Genomic DNA, 25,249 nt, shown 5'->3' with positions numbered 1-25,249 from the left:
GATTTCGTATTCGTAAGGTTCTCTGTGCTAAATCGAGCCCTTTTCCCCTTCAGGTCTGACAAACTTTTGGCCGGTGTTGCCGAGTCTGAATCTGCGCTAACTCTGCAAAGGGGCAGATGTTTCATCCTCGGAGGAGTCGATCACTGCCAGTCCAGGGACAGTGCCCAATAACACCGTTGATGGCCCATTGAGCTCTTTACAATTCAGCGAGGAGGATCTTGTGGCAGAAGCAGACTCGGCAGATGCAGACTCATCCGAGGAGTCGCTTGAAACTACATCATCTATAGAATCAATTGCTGCCTGTGCAAGTAATGAGCTGCACGACACAGTTGACGACTCTCATCCATCACATTCATCTGTTGCGTCTCCCATTTTGTTCCGTGATCCCCCAAATTGGTATCAGGAATTTTACATGAGGAAGAATTGTAATCCCTGACCTGGGCGGACCATTTCACAGCTTACAGGAAGCTGAAACTTCTATCGACCACCATCGTAATGAACGGCGGCTTCCGGAAATGTAAACTCTCTAGACTGTTCGACCTTCATTTCTCCATTGAAAGAATTGATAAGTAATATTTAACCAGGAAAACTTATGCATCTCTCCTTATAATTGAGTCCCTGTTAGTGGTGATCATATCACTAAATTGATTTTATGGTCTTAATTTTGGAGTATAGAAAGCTCAAGAGTGTTCTTCACATCACCTGAGTTGTGCTCAAACTCTCCCTGGCCATTGTTTACCTGCAATACAAGACATCTTCCGATCTATGATGAATCGAAAAGCGTACGTTCGACCTTCATTTCTCCATTGAAAGAATTGATAAGTAATATTTAACCAGGAAAACTTATGCATCTCTCCTTATAATTGAGTCCCTGTTAGTGGTGATCATATCACTAAATTGATTTTATGGTCTTAATTTTGGAGTATAGAAAGCTCAAGAGTGTTCTTCACATCACCTGAGTTGTGCTCAAACTCTCCCTGGCCATTGTTTACCTGCAATACAAGACATCTTCCGATCTATGATGCATCGAAAAGCGTCGCAAACGTATTTTTTGCGTCATAAACTGTGATTGATGATGCTCGAGTGACGAAAACCCTTCGTCACTAGTCAAGCGTCATAAACTGCGACTAGTGATGTTCTTTATTTCGGTGCATCACTAAGATAATGACGAATGAAAATTCAGCCCACAAATCATCATAAAACTGTTCCGAAGGTGGCAACGGTGTTGTCACGATTTCAGTTCGTCACAAATTGAAGTTCTATCCATGTAAGAGTCTTTATGAGCCTAATTTTGTTGGGCCATTTTTAACCCATTTTAGATTTTCGTGCTATTTTTTTGGGTCAAAAATGTTTGTTGCATGCCATATTGGGCCGTTCTTTTCTAAGCCCTAGCCCATCTAACAAAGAGCTATTATTGCACTTCGTAGTACCATATTAGGTCTTTTTTCCTAGGCCCTAGCCCATTATTGCATTTCGCGATGACATTATATTTAATTTTGACTACTTATCATCATCACAATCACAGACATAAAAACAGCCCATTTCCAACTTCCACATTGTTCACATCACAATCAATGAATAGTTCACCAGCAACAATAATGCAACATACAACAAGTTCAGCATCAACAATGCAACATACAATAAAAGTTCATCAGCAACAAATAACAAGTTCACCAGTAACACACTTCAGTTGAGGGAAGGATTCACCTGACTCAGACTGGTGCTGATAGAAATCAGAGAATACAACTGCTTTGTGGTGTTCTTCAAAGCTTCGAGCTCTTCTGTCTGAGACTTCAATGTTGTTTCTTATGTTTTAGCCCTCAATCTCAGTGCACCCATCTCTGACTCCTATTCAGCAATCTTTTGCCGAAGTTGTGCCCCCCTTATTTCTCACTCTCAAGGTTAGCTTGGATTTCTTCTTCCTACAGCGCAGTACCAAACCTAGTCCTTTTCTTCGAGGGCAGGTGAATGCTAGCAACCTCCCGAAATGTCCTAAATTGGACAACTTCAGCTACTGCTTCAGCAGCAGTCTTTGGTTGATCGTCTCCAGGTTGGGCGACGATTTGTTCCATCCGAGCCTAATAAAAGAAAGAAAATGAAAGGTCTCACAAAAAGTACTCATAAATGTTTCTAGTGTCATTGTTGCAGAGAAGAATGCAAAGTAAACAAGTACTTACAATGGCAACCTGTACTGGAGCAGTGTAGCCATTTTTGCTGCAATGGAAATTCTTGAAAAAATCTATTGGAGTTAGGTCTCCTTCAACATGCTTCTCCCTCTAATATGATGGTTGTATGCTTTCATAACAGTGAGCCATTTGAGTTTTATGGTTGTCTAAAACAAATTATTGAGTTGTGGTATAACTCATCAAGGCTGTTGCATTATTCCACTGTGATTGGTATGATCTGGGAGGGATCAAAAGGGAACCGAGGATTAGAAAGGATGGGTACTTCACAAGCATTAATGCTGGAAGGTACTGGTACAAAAGTGATCCTTACATTTTTGCTAAACAAGCAACGAAGGTGTTCTACTTGCCAGACATCCTGCTACAAGACCCTTGGAGGGTGGTGTAAAAATTTGAGCACAGGCATTTGTGGAGCTTTAATGAAAATGAGCAGGAGAAACGCCCAGTGGCATGGTACTTGCATATCAAGATGATGAAATTGAAGAATATGATGATGATGGTATTAGTGATGGTTCGGAGGTTCCGGTGCCTTTTACTGACGAGGAGGAGTGGACTGTCGTTCCAGCTGTCCTCCTCCTCATCGTCAGAATCTAATTCGTCCAAATCATCCATGCTTTGCTGGCGAATGGAAGTAACTTGATTCGATGGAACGACAGTCCACTCCTCCTCGTCAGTAAAAGGCACCGGAGCCTCCGAACCATCACCAATACCATCATCATCACATTCTTCAATTTCATCATCTTGATATGCAAGTACTATGCCACTAGCGTTTCTGCTCATTTTCATTAAAGCTCCACAAATGCCTGTGCTCAAATTTTTGCACCACTCTCCAAGAGTCTTGTAGGAGGGTGTCTAGCAAGTAGAACACCTTCATTGCTTGTTCAGCAAAAATGTAGAGATTACTTTTGTACCTTCCAGCATTAATGCTTGTGAAGTACCCATCCTTTCTAATCCTCGGTTCCCTTTTGATCCCTCCCAGATCATACCAATCACAGTGGAATAATGCAACAGCCTTGATGAGTTATACCACAACTCAATAATTTGTTTTAGACAACCATAAAACTCAAATGGCTCACTGTTATGAAAGCCTGCAGCCATAATCCCACTATTCTGTGTCTTCCTATTTTCCTCTCGGCCATATTTTCTTCCTCGCTTATTTGGTAAAGCTGATAATGCATATAGGTCCTCAAAGACCTATCCTTCAGGCACCTTTTCAATCTGTACAACAAAACCATAGTTTTATATATAGTTTTATATATAGGTCCTTGCGAGCTAATATAAGTTTGTTCTAAAAAAGTAGAAAATTTACATGCGATTTAAACCATCAGTCAAATTCTTTCTGAATTCTACGGTCAATAACCTGGTCCAACACACCTTCTTCTTTAACTAATCCCTGTATATCGTGCAAAAACACATCCATCTAAAAATTAGACCAAATTAATTGCAGTACAATAATTGCATAACGGATTACGTACCTGATACATGGCTCAACTTCTTCGCAATTGTTTAGTACATGTTTCTCACGAAATGCTTTAATGTGCATATCTTTCTTTCGATGGGATACATCCATCCATATTGTACTGGGCCTCTAAAGATTGCTTCGTTAGGCAAATGGACAGCCAAGTGCACCATAACATCAAAGAAGGCAGGAGGGAAAAATTTCTCAAGGTTGCACAAAATTATTGGGATATCTGTTTTCAGTTTATTTAAAACATCCAACTTCAGAGTTTTGAAACATAGTTGACGAAAGAAGTTTTCTAATTCTGAAATAACTGAGTATATATCTTTATCCATTAAACCTCGAAGGAAAGCAGGCAAATCCTTTGGAGTAGGATATGACAATCATGAGTTTTCAGTCTTTGGAGTTTGCATCCATCAGCGGCACTACATCTTGATAAGTTAGAAGCATATCCATCTGAGAACTTCACCTGACTTATAAAATCACAGAACACCTTCTATATCTTTTTACCCATTGTATATGGAGCTTCTGGCATCTTGCATGACCCTCCTTACGTAGTATTCAGCATGTGTAGATGTGGTCTAATGCCTATCTCTTCCAAATCAACCCTAGCATTGATCGTGTCCTTTGTCTTCCCAAAAATTTTAAGCAATGTTCCAATGAGGTTTTCGCATATGTTTTTCTCAATGTGCATGACATCAAGATTATGTGGCAGCTTCAGAGCTGTCCAATATGGCAAGTCAAACAAACAAACCCTTTGGCTCCAACACTATCCAAGTTCTCGCTTCCTTTTCTGACCTTGAGGAGGCTTTTCTGGTTTAACATCTTTAACCTTCTCGAGTTGCTACTAAAGCTCCTCAGTAGTAAATTGCCCTGGCCTCTCTCAGTTTTTAGCATTACTATCAAACTCTGCTTTCTTTCTTCTCCATGGATGGTTAGTTGGAAGGAAACGACAATGGCTAATATAACATATCTTGTTCTTCAATCTCCTTGAGCAAGGGTCCTTGTCACAACGCACACATGCATAATAACCTTTCGTGACTCGCCCCACCAATGTGCTCAGTGCTGGATAATCATGTATGCACCAAATAATCGCAGCATGCAGTTTAAAGGATTGATGACTACAAGCATCATATGCATCGACACCCTTCCAAAAGTCCAACAGCTCATCTACGAGAGGTTGCAAGAAGACATCAAAATCCTTTGATGGAGAACTCGGCTCAGGGATCAATAATGCCATAATGAAGTTTGATTCTTCCATTCATACCCATGGTGGCATGTTATATGACACAACAAATACTAACCACATACTATATGAGTTGGTCATGTTGCCGAATGGATTGAAACCATCGGTTGCAAGGCCAAGTCTAATGTTCTTAGCATCTTGTGCAAATTTCGACCAATTTTTATTGAAGCCTTTCCATGCCTCACCATCAGCTGGATGGCTAAGCTCATTGTCCACCGGTATTCACTTCAACTTGTGCCATTGTGCATCCTTTGCGATTTTTTTATGAAAGAAACATCCTCTTCAACCTTGAAACCAGCGAAAAATGCCTCAATCCCTTCTAAGGAATGCACTTTTTGTTGTCTGCATCTTTCTATCTTAAATCCGCTTCTCAACACACAGGGGCACACATCATGTTTCGCTAGCATCTTGCGAAACAATACACAATTACTCTTGCAAACATGGATAGATTCATAGACAAGTCCTATGGCACGTATGTACTTTGTTGCCTCATCATAAGATGTCGGAACTCATGCTCCTAGGAAAGCAACGGATAACACCTTCAGAATCGCATTGAATGCGACATTGCTGATCCGATAGAAAGACTTGATATGAAGTAACTTCATAACAAATATAAATTGTGTATATTTAGATCCCGATGACACCTTATGTTTTTAATGATCCTTTATAGATTCTAACATTTTCCCTTCAAGATCTTTAGCGTCGCACATGTCAACTATCATTTCAGGAAGTCCATCTTCAGTGCCTTTATCCTCCTCCATACCCGATATGTGTTCGTTTTCCTAAACCATTTCCTGATCACCATCTTCGTGCAGAACTGCATTATCCTCAACCCCCTCATCCGGCAGAATTGCAATTTCCTCAACCCCATCGTCCTGCAGAATTCTATTTTCCTGAACCCTATTATCCTGCAGATTTGCATTTTCCTAAACCCTATCCTCGAATGTTTCTCCATGATGGATCCACCTAGTGTAGGTGCTTACCATCCCAGTTCTAAGTAAGTGCATGTTCACCACTTCTATAGTACATCTAGACTGATTTAGGCATCCACGACACTGGCATAGTATTTGTTCATCGTCAGAGTATCTACTCTTAACATATTCCATGAAATCATTGACCCCTTTCTCATGCTCGGGGGTAAATAGTTGACAATCGTGTATCCAACGTCTATCCATCTGGGAAATTTTGGCGAATTCAACTCAAAATTCCAGACCAGATTGAAAGACCTTAATGCAAAATAAATTTTTGGCGAATTCAACTCAAAATTACTAACCAGCTTGATGCGCCCTAGCAGGAAGCATCAGATTTATGCTTCTGTAGGACTGAGCCGCCGCGGGGAGGCGCAGATCTCCGCCGGAGTGCTCCATCCTGGGCGCCTTCTCTCTGTTCTTCTTTTTTTTTCCCTATCGTGGGAGCGCGACAGCGGGTAAACTATTTTTTGACTGCAGCGAGGGCTTTTCTGCCGCCAACTACCACACTCACATGAAACTTACCTTACATGTGGGATCCGGTTGCGGTAAAAATTTCCCATTCAATCGGTAACAGGTTTGACCCACTGGAGGAGCACGTTTTTCATTTTATTTTACCATCCTATTTATCAGCTTAAACTTACATGTGGGACCTTTGTAGGTTTATGATATTTTTGCATACCTTATATCATCACAAAACCACCATGCAATAGCGATTGATGATTTCTTTTTGGCTACAGTGGCAACTTTTATGACATTCCGTAACTTTATCACTAAATTTGATCGAATGTGAAACTTTATGATGTTTTCAGCCAGAAACGTCATAGATATATGACCAAAACAATGCGTCATAAAATTTTCATCATAGATCAAAAGATTTCTTGTAGTGTAAATAAAAACAAAAACTAGTTTGGAAACTTAAAAACTATAATCCAACAAGAACCAATGCCAAAATGAATATCAATTTTTTTTAAAAAAAACAACTAACTCCAACAAGAACCACCAGCTCACTATGCCGGCAAGCGGCTTGACGCAGGCATTGGCGCCGACAGCGCACGTAGGTGGCGGGGAGCTAGCAGAGTACCAACACTGCTTCCACCTGCTTGAGCGCACGGTGCCGCTGGATCGGAGTGTGGGGAGCTCCCTCCGGAAGTCCCACTAATCACCTATATTAGTCCCTGGATCAATAGGCTAATATGGTTATCATCACAGTTCAATATTTCAAGTAATAAAAGATGAATAATTAAATAAGATTTCACCTTAATGCAGTGATGAGAAGCGCAGGTGCCCATCCATTAACAAGATGGTTGAAACACCCGGAGAACTATACCTGCAAAATGAAAGTAAGGCTGAGTAAACTTATAGTTGGTACTCAGCAAATCCCAACATTTACTAAGTAAATATATGCATTTTAGGATGTGGACAAGGAAGATGTTAATGGGTATTATCCTAAGCCTAAAGCATCTCTCATATGCAAGGTTAATTTAAAAAGGTGAGTTTTGAAAAGATTTTCTAAGAAGATTACTATTATTTTATAGAATGAAAGTTGTGGTCCTGGAGGGCCTCCCCTACCAGTCCCTAGGTTTTATTCCGGATTCCAGTCCATCGACCTTCCTCCAATATTTTCAAATACTAATCCCACCCAAAAGTTTCAGAGTAATGGGGGCTTTAACTTAGTGGTCTCGTGACCATGAGCCTCGGCTATTCGAATAGATTATACTCTGTGCAGATGTGTACACTTTTCCCATACGTCCGGCCAGCCCATACCTAGTACTCAGGTGGTACTGGCCTACAAGATCCATACCCGCCAGTGTCCATCTCTGGACAGCATCCCCTAGATCCATCCACGGATATACTAGGGTCTAAACAGGGGCCACTAACATCCGCCTTGCGGATACTATCTCGGGAAATGCAAGCATAAACAAATTATTAGGGCCTCCGGCCCTCTCAACAGTCGACCTGTGCTGACCAGACCTGAAACTATGTGAAGGTCCTACTCCAGTATACCCGTTGCCCACCTTGACCCCTTGGGATGGATGACTAGGTTCAGCTAGCGGGGTTTGAACCAAGGCCTCACATAAGTAGGCACTCCTGAAGGTTGTACCTTTTTGGTACGTATCGCTGTACATATCACAAGAAAGACTCACCCAATGAACCGGTCCTTATGTGACCGGAGTAAGCTCTAGGACAGAATATTCTCCACTGAGGTCGTCCCCTTACGCCCAGGTCCAAAACACACCCTAGGGGTTGTCATTACTATTATTTCATCTTTTAATTAACTCACGCTTTTCCAAAGAGAAAACCCTTCCTAATCATCTTGTTTAATATAAAATGATATTTTGCTAGATCCTCTCCACAGAGGATCCAATAGGTGTTTATTCCCCTTTATGGGGCATGACAAAAATGGCCTAGCATTTTTAACATGCGATGGCTTATGGAAAAGTGGTTGCCTAGCGTTATATGGCATGTGGCATTTTAATAGCAAAAAGGGGAGAAATCTAGCCCGCACGTATTTCTAAAGAAATAGTTCTTAAAAGGCAGATAATGCAGTTCATATTATGTTGGCAATATTACTAACTCTCGCACTCAATAGGATAAAACATGAGCTAGGGGTCAGACTTTCCTTCATTGATGATCCTTAACGTTTCCTAGGGAGACCAAGGTGCTTGGCATCACGCCTTCCGGATCATCAGCTTCGGGGTGGAGCCTAGTCGTCTAACAGCTATCAGAAATGCATACAATAACAATCAATAAAACAATACACCAAGCAATTCCTAAGGAATGAAAAGAAAGGAAAAGGATGAGTATTCTAGGAATTACATGATAATTAAAGGTGAATTCCCGGGTAAATGTTGAAGGATTTATTAATTATTTAGAATTAATTCTAAATAATTAATGGGTTGAGTAGTTGGATTTTAGAGGAAAATATTGGTTAATTTCCTACGGGTTTTTGAGGTTTTGATCGAGCAGCACAACAACTAGGTTTGGATGATAACCGAGGTTTTGGATGATAACCGAGGTTTTGGATGGGCGGCACTACAGCTAGGTTGGGACGAGAATTGAGACTTAGGTCGGGCGGCATAGTGACTATACCTAGGTGATATTTGGGGTTTAACTTGGGCAGCACAACGGCTGCGTGATAGAATGGACCAAAGGCTTAGATAGATCCTTAAGAGGTTGGGGTCACTAAGGAATTGTGGAATGATCCTAAAAAGTAGAACTTGAGAGCTTGTGCAACAGTTGTTCTGTCCCAGCACTAGGAGATAGCACACATAGCGACTGACGCAGTCGGGCAAGATTAAGTGGGATAGAAACCCGAGAGCTTATACGACAGACACCACTTTATCCTGGTGCTAGGGGATAGCACACATGGTGACAGAGGGGCCGATATAAGATCTGGCAGATGTGCAGCAGTGATAGGGGTTAGTGGCGACGATAGGGCAGCGAGAAACAGCTGGTTGGGTGTTGTTAACAACGTGGTTAAAGTGGCTAGAGGCCACACGGCGCAGTCGACTTCGACCCGACCTGGCACCTAGGGGTTAGGGCACGGCGGCAGGTGGAAGCGGTACGACATCTTTCCCCGTGAGGTTGGGCTTTAAGATCTGAGTAAAAGATACAAAAGGGACTCATATAAGGTGAATTATAGAAAATAAAGGCATGTGTAGGCTTTTGGGATTTTATAGGATTTTTGGTGACTTTTTGAGAATTTTTGGAGATGTGGAAGGGCTAAAACATAGATTTGGGATACACTCAGTTGGGTGCACGTAGTGATTTGGAATGAACTGACGCAGGGGCGGGGTCAGCGGTGTCTGTGCGGTGCGCCCGTGGTCCTTGGCTGTGGACCGGGGGGGGTGACTTGTGTCTGCGGTTTTGGTAGATTGGGTGTATGCGGTGGGGGTGTGGGAGGGTAGATGGTGGAGCGGACGGCGTCAGGGCCGGGGCCGTAGGGCAGGAGGAGGGGGCGGGACGGTGCGGCACTAGGGTAAACGGCACCCCGTCATCTTCCTCCTCGAGCCTGCCCACCATGGGAGGGGAGAAGGGGGCGGCTAGACTTCAGGGCGGGAGAGTGCTCCGGGCCACTAAGGGCCGGGCTGGTGGCGCTAGGAGGTAGAGGAGCTCTCGGGGCATCCTCTGGTGGTGGTAGTGGGAAGAGAAAGGAGGGGGAAGCGGCGTGGCCGCGCAGAGCTCGAGCTCCTTAGCTCGGTGAGGGGTGGGGTGCCGGGGAGAGGAGCTGGAGGGGCTATTTATAGGTGGGGCGTCCACCACGTCGCGGCGGAGAGATCAGGACGGGCGGAGCGCCGTGGCGGCCAAGGGAGAGAGGGGGGGTGCTTCTGCCGCCGGCATTGATGGCTGCCGGTGAGGATAAGGTGAGGTGGTCAGGTGAGAAGGGGTGGGGAAGATTGGCTGGCGTTGCTTAAGGGCGAAGGAGTGCGGTGCTGGCGGTATCCCAGAGCCGGGGCAGGGGCGGCAGGGCGTGCACGCGCGGTGGCAGGCACGACGGTGGCAGGCGGTGCAGGGTGGCACGGGGACAAGGGTGGCCGGCGGTGGCAGAGGTGAGGTAGCGCCGGGGTGGAGAGGGATGAGGCTTGGAGGCTAAGCAGGGGGGTGCACGGGCGCGCGGTGTTGTGGTGCCGTGGTGAGCCGGCGCACCGGCGTGGTAGAAACGGCGCGGCGGCGGGCCACGGCGGCAGCGCCGACTGCGCGCGTGGCAGGCAGGGCAGGCTGGGCCGCAGTGTAGCTGGGCCGCGTGGGTGGAGGCGGGCCGAGGTGGAGTTTGGTGGGCCGCTAGGCCGGGGAAGGGAAGCGGGCCGCGTACGTGCGGAGGAGAAGGCGGAAGCAAGCCGGGCCGACACCAGGAGCAGGCCAAAATAGAGGTTGCAGCCCGTGAACGTTTAGGATAGCTTCTGATTTGTTTGGAATGGGCTTTGAATCCAAATTTGAAATGGATTTTCAAATTTGAACGCAGTTTGTAGTGTGGCTTCAAATGGGTGTAAAATTGAGACCTTTCCGGAGGGATTTTTGAGATTAGATGCTATTTCAATGTACCTATGGTTGGACAAGGGCTTCATAGGGGTTTGAATAGAGTTAATATTAATTCAAGGGTTTTCAATGAGGGGGAATTGGGGAGAAATTACTCCTAGGATTTGTTGAAGGTTGAGAATTTAGGATAGGGTTTCCTAGAAGCAAACAAATGCAACACTCATGCTGACTTAATGCAGGGTTTAATTTGTAAAAAGAGTTTTGAATATTTCGGGAAAAGGAGTTATGTCATAATTAAAGAAAATTTTTAAAAAGCCGCATTTTTAATTGTTCTAAAAAGCAGGATGTTACAAGGAGCCTGTGGCCCGAGGTCCTGGCCGCCGATGCCACTGTGGCTGCCTTGTCATTTAACTTGTAGGGTTAATTGGATGTGTGCCATTACAATTTTCAAGTTTTTGAGTCGCGCCATTACTATTTGACTTACATGATACACGCCATTACCATTTCGCGCTTGTTTGATACATGCCATTGTGTACGTCTTGGACGGGTTTGGGGCCACCGGCAGTCGTATGGTCCGACATGCTCCTGTCCGAATAGATACTACCTGGCTGCTACTCTATTCCCCCGCTAAACTCCCCCTGTCCCCTAACCCTAGCGTCGCGATTGGAGGCGAATCGAGGTGGAGCGACCGGTCGATTGATGGTGCTGGATTGAATCGAAGGCCTGGTCGGCTGGGGCTGCGAAGCTTGAATGCTCGACACGAGGGTGGATGGCGGTAGGCCAACGCGTATGCGAACGGCAGCGGTGGCTTGGCGCACGTGTACGGCGCCCTAGCCACTGCGTCGGCACTAGCGTCCATGAGCTGAAGAAAGGAGAGGAGAAAGAGAAGAAAGAAGAGTACCTGACATGTGGGCCTACCACCATGTGTCGTCCACGTCAGCAAAATCACCCATTAAAATAGCTAGATAGTTGGGTGATCTAAGTTTTCTGATTTTGGAATCGGATGGTCAAATTCAAACAGAGGCAATAGTTGGATTGGAGGGTCAAAATAGATTTTTTATAATGCAAAATTGACTTATTTTAGTCTTTTTAGATCTAGTCCTTACTTGCTCTCACAGGCTTCGCTTCACAATATGTTGGTGCGTTATCCCTATTAGTCCTCTCTTTGCAAATATGGTAGTAGAAGATATTTGTGGGTGGTTTGATGTCATCTGTTTATTATGTGGGATCCACACATGAAAATAAAAAAATCACCGCTTAACCTCCGCTGTATCCATTCATTCGATTTCCCCCGTACTCATCGTCATTCAACCAGTCGCTGCCTCTTTATCCATCGACGCCACCCACATCTGGCCCCATCCCCGCCGTCGCCCAGGCATTGCGCATCTTTCCATCCTCGCTATCGCCCAGGCAAGTGCTTGTCCTCCCCGTGCCTAGCCTCATTCCCGCTTCGAGCGCTAGGCCATAGCGCCTCTGACCGCCATGAGCAGGAGTGCGTTCTCCTCTTCTTCTCGTTTCATCCACCTCCCTTTATAATCCACTCCAAATCGTAGTGTTGATGGGTTCTTCAACGGAGGATACACTAAGATAACACATATATGGGTTTAGATTATGTATATTAATTAATTTCACGCATTTTGACATGTTAATGTTTAGACAACTTAATATACAGCTTGTATAGTACAATAGTTTACTCTATAATCTCTTAATTTATTCATAGATAAGAAAACAATGAGATCATAACTTTGCAATAACGCAACAACAATAAGTCCTTAGTACGTTTCCAAAAAAAATTTCTATGGTAGCTAATAATTGTTGCCTTGAATATAGTTGTAGACTTGCAAATGAAATCCAGATGACTTGCGGTGGCTTGGCGTGAAGTAGGCATCGTCTACTATCTACAGTCTTGAATGGCCTCCATCGCCATCCTAGAAACAAATTGGAACAAAGATACTAATATATCTCTGCAACAGATAACGAGTGGTTCCGAGATAGCTGTAGTTGTTTTCTAGCAGGAGCACCAGCGGTCCGGGTAGATCGGTGGCAGGAGCGGTGATAGTAGCTCCTGCTGTACGATCTTGGATTTGGCGGTGCAGAAGACGGGGGGAGTCGGTGCCAGCGAAGCTATAGCCCCACTAGGCAGGAACCAGGGAATTGCGCGGAGGTCGGAGGCCACGACGTGGATGGGGATGACGGAGGTGGCGTCCTTGGTGGCGGTGCCGGTGGAGAGAGCCTAGGAGTCGAGAGAAAGCCAAGGCGCGGAGCGCGTCTGCTTGACCACCGCAACATCTCCGTGCTCGAGCGCAGGCGCACAGCAGTACTAGCGGCAGCGAAGAAAACCGAGCTGGAGGGAAGCAAGACTGCAAGAGGCGTCTTCGGTGGACCTCGGGTCAATTGCAGTAAAGTTTGGGGACTTTTTTGAAAAATTGTCAAGACATATTTCAAGGACTGTGGGTTGATTACGAAAAAATTGAGGGACTTTTTTGCAGAACAACCACGATGAAAAATTCCTGCAGTAGCTAATAATTGTTGCCTTAAATATAGTTGTAGACTTGCACTTCAAATCCAGATGACTCTGAGGTGGCTTGGCGTGAAGTAGGCGTCATCTACTATCTACAGTCTTGAATGGCTTGCATCGCCATCCTAGAAACAAACTGGAACAAAGATACTAATATATATCTCTGTAACAGATAACGAGTGGTTCCAAGATAGCTGTAGTTGTTTTCCAGCAGGAGCGGTGATAGTAGCTCTTGCTGATCGATCTTGGATTTGGCGGTGCAGAAGATGGGGGGAAGTCGGCACCAGCGGAGCTATAGCCCCACCGGGCAGGAACCAGGGAATCGCACGGAGGTCGAAGGCCACGACGTGGATGGGACGACGAAGGTGGCATCCTCAGGGCTGGTGCCGGTGGGGAGAACCTAGGAGTCGAGAAAGCTGAGGTGGTGGAGCGTGTCTGCTTGACCACCGCAGCATCTCCGTACTCGAGCGTAGGCGCGCAACATCGCCAGCGGCAGCGAAGAAAACCGAGCCGGAAGGAAGCAAGACTGCAAGAGGCGTCTTCGGTGGACCTTGAGTCAATTGCAGTAAAGTTTGGGGATCTTATTGAAAAATTGTCAAGACATATTCCAAGGACTGCGGGTTGATTATAAAAAAATTGAGGGACTTTTTTGCAAAACAACCATGATGACTCGGTGTAGACTAGTAGCGACGCTCACACCAAGAATGGAGGGTATTTGGATCTTTAGTTCGCACTAAAGTTCATATCACATCGAATATTCGGAGGCTAATTAGGAGGACTAAATATGAGCTAAGTATAAAACTAATTACACAAATGGAGGCTAATTCGCGAGACGAATCTATTAAGCCTAATTAATCCATCATTAGCACATTTTTACTGTAGCATCACATTATCAAATCATGAACTAATTAGGTTTAATAGATTCGTCTCACAAATTAGCCTCCATCTATGCAATTGGCTTTGTAATTAGTCTATGTTTAATACTCCTAATCAGTATCTAAACATTCGATGTAACAGTGACTTTAGCAGTGTCACATTGGATATTCGGATGCTAATTAGGAGGACTAAACATGAGCTAATTATAAAACTAATTGCACATCCTGTGCTAATTCGCGAGACGAATCTATTAAGCCTAATTAATCCATCATTAGCACCGCATTGTCAAATCATGGACTAATTAGGCTTAATAGATTCGTCTCGCGAATTAGACTCCATCTGTGCAATTAGTTTTGTAATTAGCCTATGTTTAATACTCCTAATTAGCATCCAGACCTCCAATGTGGCAGGTGCTAAACTTGAACAGGGTGTATCAATACACCGAAACAAAACCAAACAGGGCCTAACGCACAGAAGAAAAATTCGGAGGTGTTTGGATACGAGGTGCTAAACTTTAGCAGAGTCACATCAGATATTCGGATACTAATTAGGAGGACTAAATATGAGCTAATTACAAAACTAATTGCACAAATGGAGTTTAATTTGCGAGACGTATTTATTAAGCCTAATTAATCTATCATTAGCAAATGGTTATTGTAGCACCACATTATCAAATCATGGACTAATTAGGCTTAACAGATTCGTCCAGACTCCAGCCCCGTTTTCTTCCACTGACTTATTTTTAGCACCCATCACATCGAATGTTTAGATACTAATTAGGAGTATTAAACGTAGACTATTTACAAAACCCATTACATAAGACGAATCTAAACGGCGAGACGAATCTATTAAGCCTAATTAGTCCATAATTTGACAATATGTTGCTACAGTAAACATTTGCTAATGATGGATTAATTAGGTGTAATTAGGCTTAATAGATTCGTCTCGCCGTTTAGATTCGTCTTATGTAATGAGTTTTGTAAATAGTCTACGTTTAATACTCTTAATTAGTATCTAAACATTCGATGTGACACGTGCTAAAAATAAGTCAGTGGAAGAAAACGTCCCCTCCAACTATGCAATTAGTTTTATAATTATAATTAGATTATGTTTAATTACTCTGACTAGTATCAAACAGCAGGCTTGCGTGTCTCTCTCGCTCTCGCTCTCGATCTCGATGCATCTAGCGACACGCACATCGAGACGAGTCCGTTGTCCAAAGTCCAAACACAAGAAAAGGCAACGGCAGTCAGTGGAACGCAGCCGCTCGTCTCCCTCCCTACCGAGGAAGACTACCACACACAACTGACCCACGCGGCCGCGCGGAGAGAGCCCACCAATGGCGTCCGCGGCGGCGCCGGACCAGTCGCCGCGCCCCGTGCGCTTCGGCATCCTGGGCTGTGCCGCCATCGCGCGCAAGCTGGCGCGCGCCATGCTGCTGGCCCCGGGCGCCGCCGTCGCCGCCGTGGGCAGCCGCTCCGAGGAGAAGGCCCGCCTCTTCGCCGCCGACAACGGCCTCGACGCCGCCACCACCCGCCTCCACGGGACCTACGAGGCGCTCCTCGACGATCCGGACGTCGACGTCGTCTACCTCCCGCTCCCCACCAGCCTCCACGTGCGCTGGGCCACCGCCGCTGCCGCGCGGGGCAAGCACGTGCTCCTCGAGAAGCCCACCGCGCTCTGCGCCGCCGACCTCGACGCCATCCTCGCCGCCTGCGACGCCGCGGGGGTCCAGTTCATGGACTCCACCATGTGGATGCACCACCCACGCACCGCCAAGATGCGGGAGCTCGTCGGCGACAAGGACGCCATCGGCGACATCAAAGTGGTGAGTTCTCCAAACCTTCTTGCTCGAGTTGAATGGAACTTGGAAATTGCCTGATTTCAATTACCAGTAAGACAAGAAGGAACCAAGGAAAAACTGTTTTTTTTTCCCATATTGTTAATGCCGTATAGACTCGAGTGATTTGCTTTTTTATCATCAACAAACTGTCGTGTTTCCAGTTTGGCACAACTTTGCTAGTGTGTGATAAGATTCCCTGGGGCATTATATCTTATCATATAATTTGTCCTTGTATGATTGTATTTAGCAGGCGCTTGCTGCTACTTAGCAGTAAGAAATACGTTGAGGCGAGCACTTCACGCTCTTACTACTGAAAGCTTTTACTGGATTGAGTTATGTTTGCCTCTGACACAAGGCAAAATTTCACAACTTAGTAGCACAAGATAAAGGACTTAATTTCAAATTTTGTACCAAGCAGTCAATGGTTAGATGAAGGTTATTGAGAAAGTTCGTTTTCTATTTCCATGTGATGCTCTTACCACCCCCATCAAAATATTCTTACAGAAACCATCGAAAACGCAACCTGACCATACAACAGAGAACTATTGTTTTTCCAGGCAATACAACAGATAGATTTTAAGATTTTAAAGGCTTCGCTACAAACCCAATTAGAACCATGATTAACTGGCATGGTACTCAAACACCACATAAAGAATGATGTTAGAGCTACTAGGCAAGATATATTAGGTACCTGTACCTTTCTATGTCTCCTTGCCATGTTGGCTACAGCATACAAACGGTGACCTTTTATATGTAGCTACTTGGAACTACTATCTTGTATCTTGTTTGAAATTTAGACTTTGTTAATCTGTTTATTTCTCCATTAAAGGTCCCTGTCCTTATCAATGCCATTATTGATCAAGTTACAGGACCAATATATCCTTGTCCCAGTGACCAATTTGATCAGATGAAGCATAGCAACGGATCAGATTAATTCTATGCCTAAAGACTCCCCTACGCTTTGATCATGCCATTTTTATGAATATGTAAATGAGTTCCTTTGCCACACGGTTCTGACTTTTGTTACAGTTGAGTGGTGACAAGCTGGAGGCCGGCATGTTGCCCTGAATAACCATATAAATGTCATATCATAAAATAAGTTTGTAAAGAAAATGATAAGCCAGCAAAAGGCGTATGCGTGTAAAAGGGACTTTAGAACTAATTTGGCTTGCTGGTGCTGCTTTTGGAAGTGTTGTTTAGAGGATGATCTTCTCCATGGTCTCACAAAGGATGTTGGGCAATTGGAAGAAGCATATTTCAGCATTCCTGGAGTTGTTTTAGATTGTTCTGTTCTCTTTTCTTGGAATAACAAATGGAATGCTTGAAGGCTTGGCATATAACAATAGTGGGTCTTTGTTTAAATACCAAAGTGCACTAAAGCTGTGGAATGTGTTGCAGATGTTCAGTAGAGTAATCTTTTTAGAAATTGAGTCCCTAGGTCTCCTCTTGTCCAAACAGGTTAACACAGCTGGTACTGTCTGCCCCTTGAAGTCTATATATGTGTATGTCATAGTCATACCAATTCACTCCTAACTAGAAGTTGGTTTTGCATCATAATTCTTTAGTACCAAACTCCTCGCTAGTTAATATCTTTCTCATTTAATGGTGTGTCCTCTCCTGATTACATTTCCAAAATAAATTGTCATGGTGTTAGAATGATGAAGGCCTGAAGAGCATAGCAATATAGGCACAACTGAACAGCTTAGTTTCTTTCTAATCTGTACCTCTAATGAAGGCGGAATGTTCACTAGAAGGATCATTATCTGATTCTGCAAAATCAGTTAAAAATTTACTTCTGTGCTCACCCTTTCCTTTCATTATTAGTTAGTACTTCGTCATTAGGCACAGTTAGGTGAAATTGTGTGGTGATTAGTGATTTTTGAAGTCCATATCTTTATCATGTTCTGTATATTGGTATGACTCCGTGTCTTGTTAGCTATCATTAATGTGAATGTGCATGAAAAAAAACATGCAACCACTAGAAGCAGAAAATGAGCTTGCTGTACTCATCTGACCTCTTAGCAGAATGCAAACTAATATATGAACTGCAAAGCGTTTATGAAATGTTATGGGTTAACATGTATGTTACAATTCACATAGCTTGGAATGATGTTTTGCTTGACCCAAACTGTTTGATTCCACTTCATTTCTTATGTCCTCCAAAGCTCTGTAGGTTAACAAAGTTCATCAGCTTTTCTTCCTGAGCTGCAGATAAACAGCGTGTTCGGCTTTCGGGCAAACGAAGATTTCCTCCAGAATGACATCAGGGTAAAGCCAGACCTCGATGCCCTGGGCGCGCTCGGTGACGTTGGGTGGTACTGCATCCGTGCAATCTTGTGGGCTGTCGACTATGAGCTGCCCAGGACAGTGATTGCACTGCGTGATCCTGTCAAGAACCGAGCTGGCGTGCTTCTTGCCTGTGGTGCGACGTTGTACTGGGCGGATGGCAAGACCGCCACATTCAACTGCTCCTTCCTCACCAATCTCACCATGGACATCACCTTGGTTGGCACGAATGGCACTCTCCATGTCACTGACTTTGTCATCCCATATGAAGAGAAATCTGCAGAGTTCTCTGTGGCTTCGAAGTCAAGCTTTGCCAATCTCCACATTGGATGGGATCCTCTGCCAAGCAAGCACGTCGTCGCGACGGACCTGCCGCAGGAGGCCCTCATGGTCCAGGAACTCGCGAGGCTTGTGCAGAGCATCCGGGACGCTGGTGGCAAGCCTGAGGGGAAGTGGCCGGCTATCACCAGGAAAACGCAGGTGGTGTTGGATGCAGTGAAAGCTTCCATCGACAAGGGGTCTGAGCCAGTCGAGATTGCCAGCTAAATGCCACAAACGACTGCTCGTCCGGGTGAAAACTCTGAACGCAATGGCTTTGGCTTGTACTTGATATATATTTACTCTAATTATACTTATCTATCCTACACGAAATCATTACTTGTAATAATAATCTGTCAAACTCAGGGGAAAGTTGCAACGTATCAAGTCACACGTTATTTCGGATATTTGTTGCGGTAGTGTGTGGGCAGATGGAACCTCGTAAGTAACCCACTGATAATTCGGCTGCCAAAAGTTGTGATCAGGACATTCAACCCAGACGCGTTGGTTACACCAGATGCATCGCTCATCTGGTTACGCCAAGTTCACCTCGAGTTACGCATCAAGAATCGAGTGCAAGACTAGTTACACAGAATCATGCATCGGATGCACAAGCACATGTATATGAAAGACCGATTAGCCGTGCTAAGAAACTCTAACAAGAGGTGCGTGCTTATCTCTTTGAGTTACATTGCAATATTGATGAGAATCATATACTGCCTAAGTCTTGTACTCTATTCCTACTTAGATTTACACAAGAGGTTTCGCCATTGGGTTACATGGAGGACGTAGAAGGTTACATGGAAGGCACCAAGACTGCTATCCAAACTGAGAAGGTTTATGCACACAAGACTCAAGTTTACATGGCAGAAGCGTTAACTTCACGTCCAAGTCTGTACCATCTCGAGAAGAGATGGGGGCCAAGTCATACATGGTTGGAAGCTCCTTCAAGTCTATTTTCCAATGCAACAAACGGAGCATCGTTTGGATTTCCGAGCTAGGAGTTATGACCATTTTACTGAAGACTGCGCAGAAGCTGAGAACACGCGCGTGAACCGAAGACTCCATGAATGCTTCCACAGTTGGGTCTTTCACCTCCCAATGTGGTCACTTCAGTTCATACTTATCCTACACCTATCTAGGAGGGATGTTCCTAGTATAAATACCCCCTATGTACTACCGAAAACTCGATCTTTGATCTTTATGAATTGTTAACCTATATGGTTTTTTGCAGCCGAGCGAGGTCCCCTAGTTCGTGCTCTACGGCTTCCAGTTAGGCTGCACCACATTGTGTGGATTAGTACCGGATTATGGTTCTACGGTCGTTCAGTGATTGAGTCGAAGTCTTTAAGGTTTTGGTGCCCCTCACCCTGTTGCTTGGTCGCATCCAACCTTAGCTGGTATAAAGCTACCTCGGATCGTGGTTTTGCAGTCGTTCGGAGATCGAGTCGAAGCTTACTTCGATGCCTCTCTCCCCGTCACTTGGTCGCATCCAACCTTTATCATGTTATAAGCTACTTACTCGCTATTTGCAGCAAGTTATCCTTGTTACGAAACCTACTGCCGTGAAGATCAGGCCATCCAAAAGACATATCAAGTTGCCAATGCAAAGGGAATTTCGGAGATCAGATACCAGCTACTCGTTCCTCCTGCCTTGCTGCAAGTTAAATGTACTAGTGTTGTAACACAAACTAGCTCAGCCAGTGGTTCTTGCAGGTGGAGAGAGTAAGGTTATAGGTTCTTGCAGATGAAGTAGGAGGTTTGAGTCCACAGGTGGAGAGAGTAAGGGGGTCACAGGTTCTTGCAGACGAAGAAAATTTCTTTGGGCCAGTCCAGACTGCAGGAGGTTGAGGTGGAGACTGTAGGTCATATAGGTTTTTGCAGGAGATTGTAGGAAGGTTGAGTTAAACCTAAATGGGCTGCAGGTGGAGACTGTAGGTCATATAGGTTTTTGCAGGAGATTGTAGGAAGGTTGAGTTAAACCTAAATAGGCCGAAATAAAGGCCATACCAACATCGGAATGAGAACAAGGCCCACAGACCGTCAACCGGGGAATAGGCCCAGCATTAAAAGAACAAAAAATGCCACACATCTAAAAATCAACCAATACCGACCCAAACATTTCCGTCAACGGGTGCTCTTCCCCGAAGGACGAACCACTCCATCCCTCCCAAAAATAAAGATTGAAATGCATTATAGGTCCTTCAACTATTTTCACATTTTTATTTAAATTCATAAATTTTCAAAATAATCATCTAGATCCTTCAACTTGTCAAGCGATTTAGTCTAAGTTCATTCAAGGTCCAACCATGAACCTTAATTTACACTTAGAAGTTAGAATGAACCACTTAAAAGTTGAAGGACCTAAACGAATCACTTTGAAAGTTCAAAGGTCCAAATGAAAATGTGGGAACAGTTTAGGGACCTATGGTGTGAAAAATAAATAAATATATTTTCTAGATTTTCTGTAGACTAATCATCACTCGTCAGATATTCCTAACTAAAACTGCTAATTAACCAAACCTACCACATGCATCTTAATAGACTAGACCTTTTTCTTAACAACAATAAACCAAATCTTAGAAAGAGGAAAAATCAAGTAATCAAATATGGATGCACAATGGAAAGAAAAAATAGACAATTAAATATGCACACATCAAAAAAAGAGAAAAATGAGACAACTAATCAAATGTTATTTTTTGGAACCTGTCCATCTACGTTCGAGTCCTAAGTGCTCTTTTTTTTTGAATTTATTTAAAATTTAACTAGTGGTTTTCTTTTGCTGAGGTATCAGTGATGACTTTCTTTATCTCAAGATTTGTTGATTCAGTTTTTGTTGATGCTCATAAAAAGTATTGTTGTGTGTGTATTCTAAGGATGAGTAGCATGCGTGAGCATGTGTATCTATAATGTGTTAAAAAGAAAGTGACCCTTAACCACGACAAAGGTGAGAGACGTTAACGTGATAGCCATTCCGGTTAAACTTCCCACAATTTTCCTATTATCTTCATTTTTTACTCTACTGGTTGCAATCACTATCAGATGAACCTTTAAGGATTAAAGTGTTGCTAAAAAGTAATCCATCGAGTCAAGAATGCGAAGACATTCTACGTAGCCCCAACTCCCGTGTTGTCGTGTTTAACGAATCCAACCTGTCGTGTCAATGATCTGAACACTCCGCACCACACACACACTGAGTCACTGACGCAGACGATCACTCGTGAGTCCCGACACCGAGAAGGGGAGAGGCCACCGCGCCAAGCCGCCAGCCGAAGGCCACCGCCGCCGCGCCACCCGAGGTCAATGTCGTCCCCCGCCGCGCCGGTGCAGCCGGCGCCCCCGCGCCCGGTGCGCTTCGGCATCCTTGGCTGCGCCGACATCGCGCGCAAGGTCTCGCGCGCCCTCCTGATGCTCCCGCCCGGCGCCGCCACCGTCGCCGCCGTCGGCAGCCGCTCCGAGGATAAGGCCCGCCGCTTCGTCGCCGAGACGGGCCTCCCGGCGGCGCGCCCCCACGGCTCCTACGAGTCCCTCCTCGGCGACCCGGACGTGGAGGCCGTCTACCTCCCGCTCCCCACCAGCCTCCACGTGCCCTGGGCCACGGCCGCCGCCGCGCGGGGCAAGCACCTGCTCCTCGAGAAGCCCACCGCGCTGTGCGCCGCCGACCTCGACGCCATCCTCGACGCCTGCGACGCCTCGGGGGTCCAGTTCATGGACACTACAATGTGGATCCACAACCCGCGCACCGCCAAGATGCGGGAGATCGTCGCCGACAAGGACGCCTTCGGCGACGTCAGAGTGGTCAGTTCTTGAAAACACATTTTCGCTGCTTGATTTTGGTGAAAATTTGGAAATGCCTCATGTCAAAAACCAGTATGGAAAGAAATGCTGCCTCATATCAATTGCTAGTATGAAGAGAAACACCAAGGAATATATATATTTAACAGTATTAGAAGGACCTATGAACGGATTTCTATTTTCTAGTTCGGTTATAAACTAAGAAATAGATATATAGAGAAAAAATTAACTTCTTGGCATCGTTAATGCCGATCCAGACTGATTGGGCTTGTTTATCAATCAACTGTCGTGTTGCCTTAATTAGTCAAGTTTGATAATTAAGAGTGACGTGTACCTTATTATAGGTTTTCTCGTGTCTAGCAAGGGCTTGTTGCTGCTTGGCAGCAAAAAATATAGCTAGGAACCTCGTGCACTCTTGCTGCTGAAATAGGGCTTGTTATTGTCTTGAGATATGTTGGCTTCTGAATTGAGCTGAAATGACAATGACACAACTTAGCAGTTCATTTCAGTTATAGTTACTTGTAAGAATGAATGCAGCTGGAACACCGCATATGCATTCAATTCGTGTACGTATTTTCAGTCATGTTTGAATACTTGTTCATGTAGCTGAGATTTGATGTTCTATATTCCACTTGAAGTTGTTTCATATTGAAACCTTGAATACGCAAGAGACCCATGTATCATTGCATTAAAAGGAGAATAGAGATGTACAACACACCCAACACAACACCACCCTTTTGGAAGTTATATACACACACCCTACAAACAATCATAATTTATGTCAGCTTAGCTACTTAGGGGTTTAGTGTTGATATAATTCTCTGGAGCTCGGATGTTTATGACACATTGATGAGCTTAAAATATTCAACCACCATTTTTAAGAAAATGAACCACCATTTTTTAAGGCCATGAACCACCATTCATAAGGAAGCAATTAAACTCAGGAAGGTATTTTGTTCTGTTGTAGCTTCACCAGTTTAAATTTTACACCTTATGTTAACTGCATGATATGAATTCATCTGATTTTGTATGGATAGAGTTTAGCTATATCATTCCAGCTATGAAGAAAAGGATAGGATATGAATATGGCTATATGATTTCCAGCTACACAGAAAAGAATAGATATTGATTAAATGATTCCACTCCAAAGAGTCCGTTGATCTCTTGTTATTAGCTTAATTTGAGCCGGGTAAATAGTAAATCGATGTGATTCTTGGTTTATGCACATAGAAATTTTTCTCAAAACCATGAAAAAAGCCAGAAATTGTTTGTTTTATGGTAGTATGTGACTTGAGGAGTGCATATGTAATGTTATAGGTTATCATGTGCTCTCTAGCCTTAATGTACTATAGAGTGATCTTTTTTCACATAATTTTATAGGTCAACAAATATCATGCCTTTTCTTTTTCCACTGCAGATACACAGTATGTGTGGATTTCGGGCATCCGAATATTTTCTCCAGAATGACATCAGGGTAAAACCAGACCTTGATGCCCTGGGTGTGCTCGGTGATGTTGGATGGTACTGCATACGCTCGATCTTGTGGGCTGTTGATTATGAGCTTCCCGAGACTGTTATTGCTCAGGGTCATCCTGTCAAGAACCAAGCTGGCGTTATTCTTGCTTGTGGTGCAACATTGTACTGGGCAGATGGCAAGACTGCCACCTTCAACTGCTCCTTTCTTACCAACCTTGCTTTTGATGTCACCATATATGGCACAAATGGTACTCTCCACGTCACTGACTTGGTCATTCCATATGAAGAGAAGTCTGCAGAGTTCAGTTTGGCCTCAAAGTCAACATTTGTCAAACCCACCATCGGATGGGATCCTATCCCAAGTAAGCATATTGTTACTACAGATCTGCCACAGGAGGCGCTCATGGTCAAGGAATTCTCGAGGCTCGTGAAGAACATCCGGGATGCTGGCGGCAGGCCTGAGGGGAAGTGGCCGGCTATCACCCGGAAGACGCAGGTTGTGTTGGATGCCGTGAAAGCTTCTATTGACAAGGGATCTGAGCCGATTGAGGTTGCTGGCTAAATATAACAAATGGCAGCTCCTGCTGTTAAGTCTGTACTTCATGGCTTCCACATGTATTTGCTTGAACTACACTTTTGTGCCTCACATGACCTAATTGTAATAATTTTAAGGAATTTGGTTAAATTGAGGAGTACATAACAGTGTACTGAATCGGTGGTTATTACGAATAAATTCTGTAATAGATGGGGGTAGAGCACTGAGTGGTCGGTCATTCACGTTCTGGCATTTTGTTCATGGAAAGGGGGGTTCATGTATCAGAAATTTGTTCAATTGTTTGCGTTCTATGCTGCATACAAGCAATGGAAGCTGGCATTTTTTCAGCTTAAGTATGCAAAACAAATGAAGATTGCAACAATGAGACTAATCGTCCTATATTCTTTTTTTGTGCACAAGTAACTTCTGTGCTGGGCTGGGCAACATCTGAGGTACGCTTCCCTTGACATGGTGGTGAATTGGCAGGTGTGCTCCAACTTCTGTCAGAACTGAGTACCAACAGAAGCGGTTTGCGGCTGCCTTTGTTGTTGGTTTTGTAAGAGGTAGCTGCTGATGGTTATTCAGAGATTGGTGGTTCATCAGTTAAGAATTCCGAGAATTCTTCATGCTAGAGGCCGTATGCTTGAGTTTGTCGCTCTGATACTGATAGGTTCGCCAAGGAATTCTCTGAGTGGCGATTCCAAGGCTGGATGTGGAGTCAGAAATTTAGGACTGTCATTATCCATCGATCAGTTACCTTATTTCT

The 25,249-nt window shown here is 44.4% G+C and overlaps 2 protein-coding genes across 2 annotated transcripts; both read left to right on the top strand.

The window, feature by feature from the left end:
• The first annotated feature begins 15,466 nt into the window (after window positions 1–15,466).
• LOC117835073 (uncharacterized oxidoreductase At4g09670) lies at window positions 15,467–19,084 on the top strand. The gene is made up of 2 exons (XM_034714433.2): window positions 15,467–16,058; window positions 18,285–19,084. The coding sequence occupies exons 1-2, from the start codon at window positions 15,570–15,572 to the stop codon at window positions 18,903–18,905; spliced, it is 1,110 nt and encodes a 369-aa protein (XP_034570324.1). The 5' UTR covers window positions 15,467–15,569; the 3' UTR covers window positions 18,906–19,084.
• Window positions 19,085–21,869: 2,785 nt separating this feature from the next.
• LOC117836063 (uncharacterized oxidoreductase At4g09670) lies at window positions 21,870–24,721 on the top strand. The gene is made up of 2 exons (XM_034715424.2): window positions 21,870–22,475; window positions 23,890–24,721. The coding sequence occupies exons 1-2, from the start codon at window positions 21,981–21,983 to the stop codon at window positions 24,508–24,510; spliced, it is 1,116 nt and encodes a 371-aa protein (XP_034571315.1). The 5' UTR covers window positions 21,870–21,980; the 3' UTR covers window positions 24,511–24,721.
• The last annotated feature ends 528 nt before the right edge of the window (window positions 24,722–25,249 follow it).

The sequence above is a fragment of the Setaria viridis genome, chromosome 9, assembly GCF_005286985.2.
Source record: "Setaria viridis chromosome 9, Setaria_viridis_v4.0, whole genome shotgun sequence".
Lineage (NCBI taxonomy): Eukaryota > Viridiplantae > Streptophyta > Magnoliopsida > Poales > Poaceae > Setaria > Setaria viridis.
Note: the sequence above shows the minus strand (reverse complement) of the source record. Positions and strands in the feature narration are given on the sequence as shown.

Excerpts from the sequence above, each read along its gene's own strand:
- LOC117835073 (XM_034714433.2), top strand. The coding sequence starts at position 15,570 with ATGGCGTCCGCGGCGGCGCCGGACCAGTCGCCGCGCCCCGTGCGCTTC. Across the intron at positions 16,059-18,284 it reads CCATCGGCGACATCAAAGTG|ATAAACAGCGTGTTCGGCTT; the intron begins GTGAGTTCTCCA and ends CCTGAGCTGCAG.
- LOC117836063 (XM_034715424.2), top strand. The coding sequence starts at position 21,981 with ATGTCGTCCCCCGCCGCGCCGGTGCAGCCGGCGCCCCCGCGCCCGGTG. Across the intron at positions 22,476-23,889 it reads CCTTCGGCGACGTCAGAGTG|ATACACAGTATGTGTGGATT; the intron begins GTCAGTTCTTGA and ends TTTCCACTGCAG.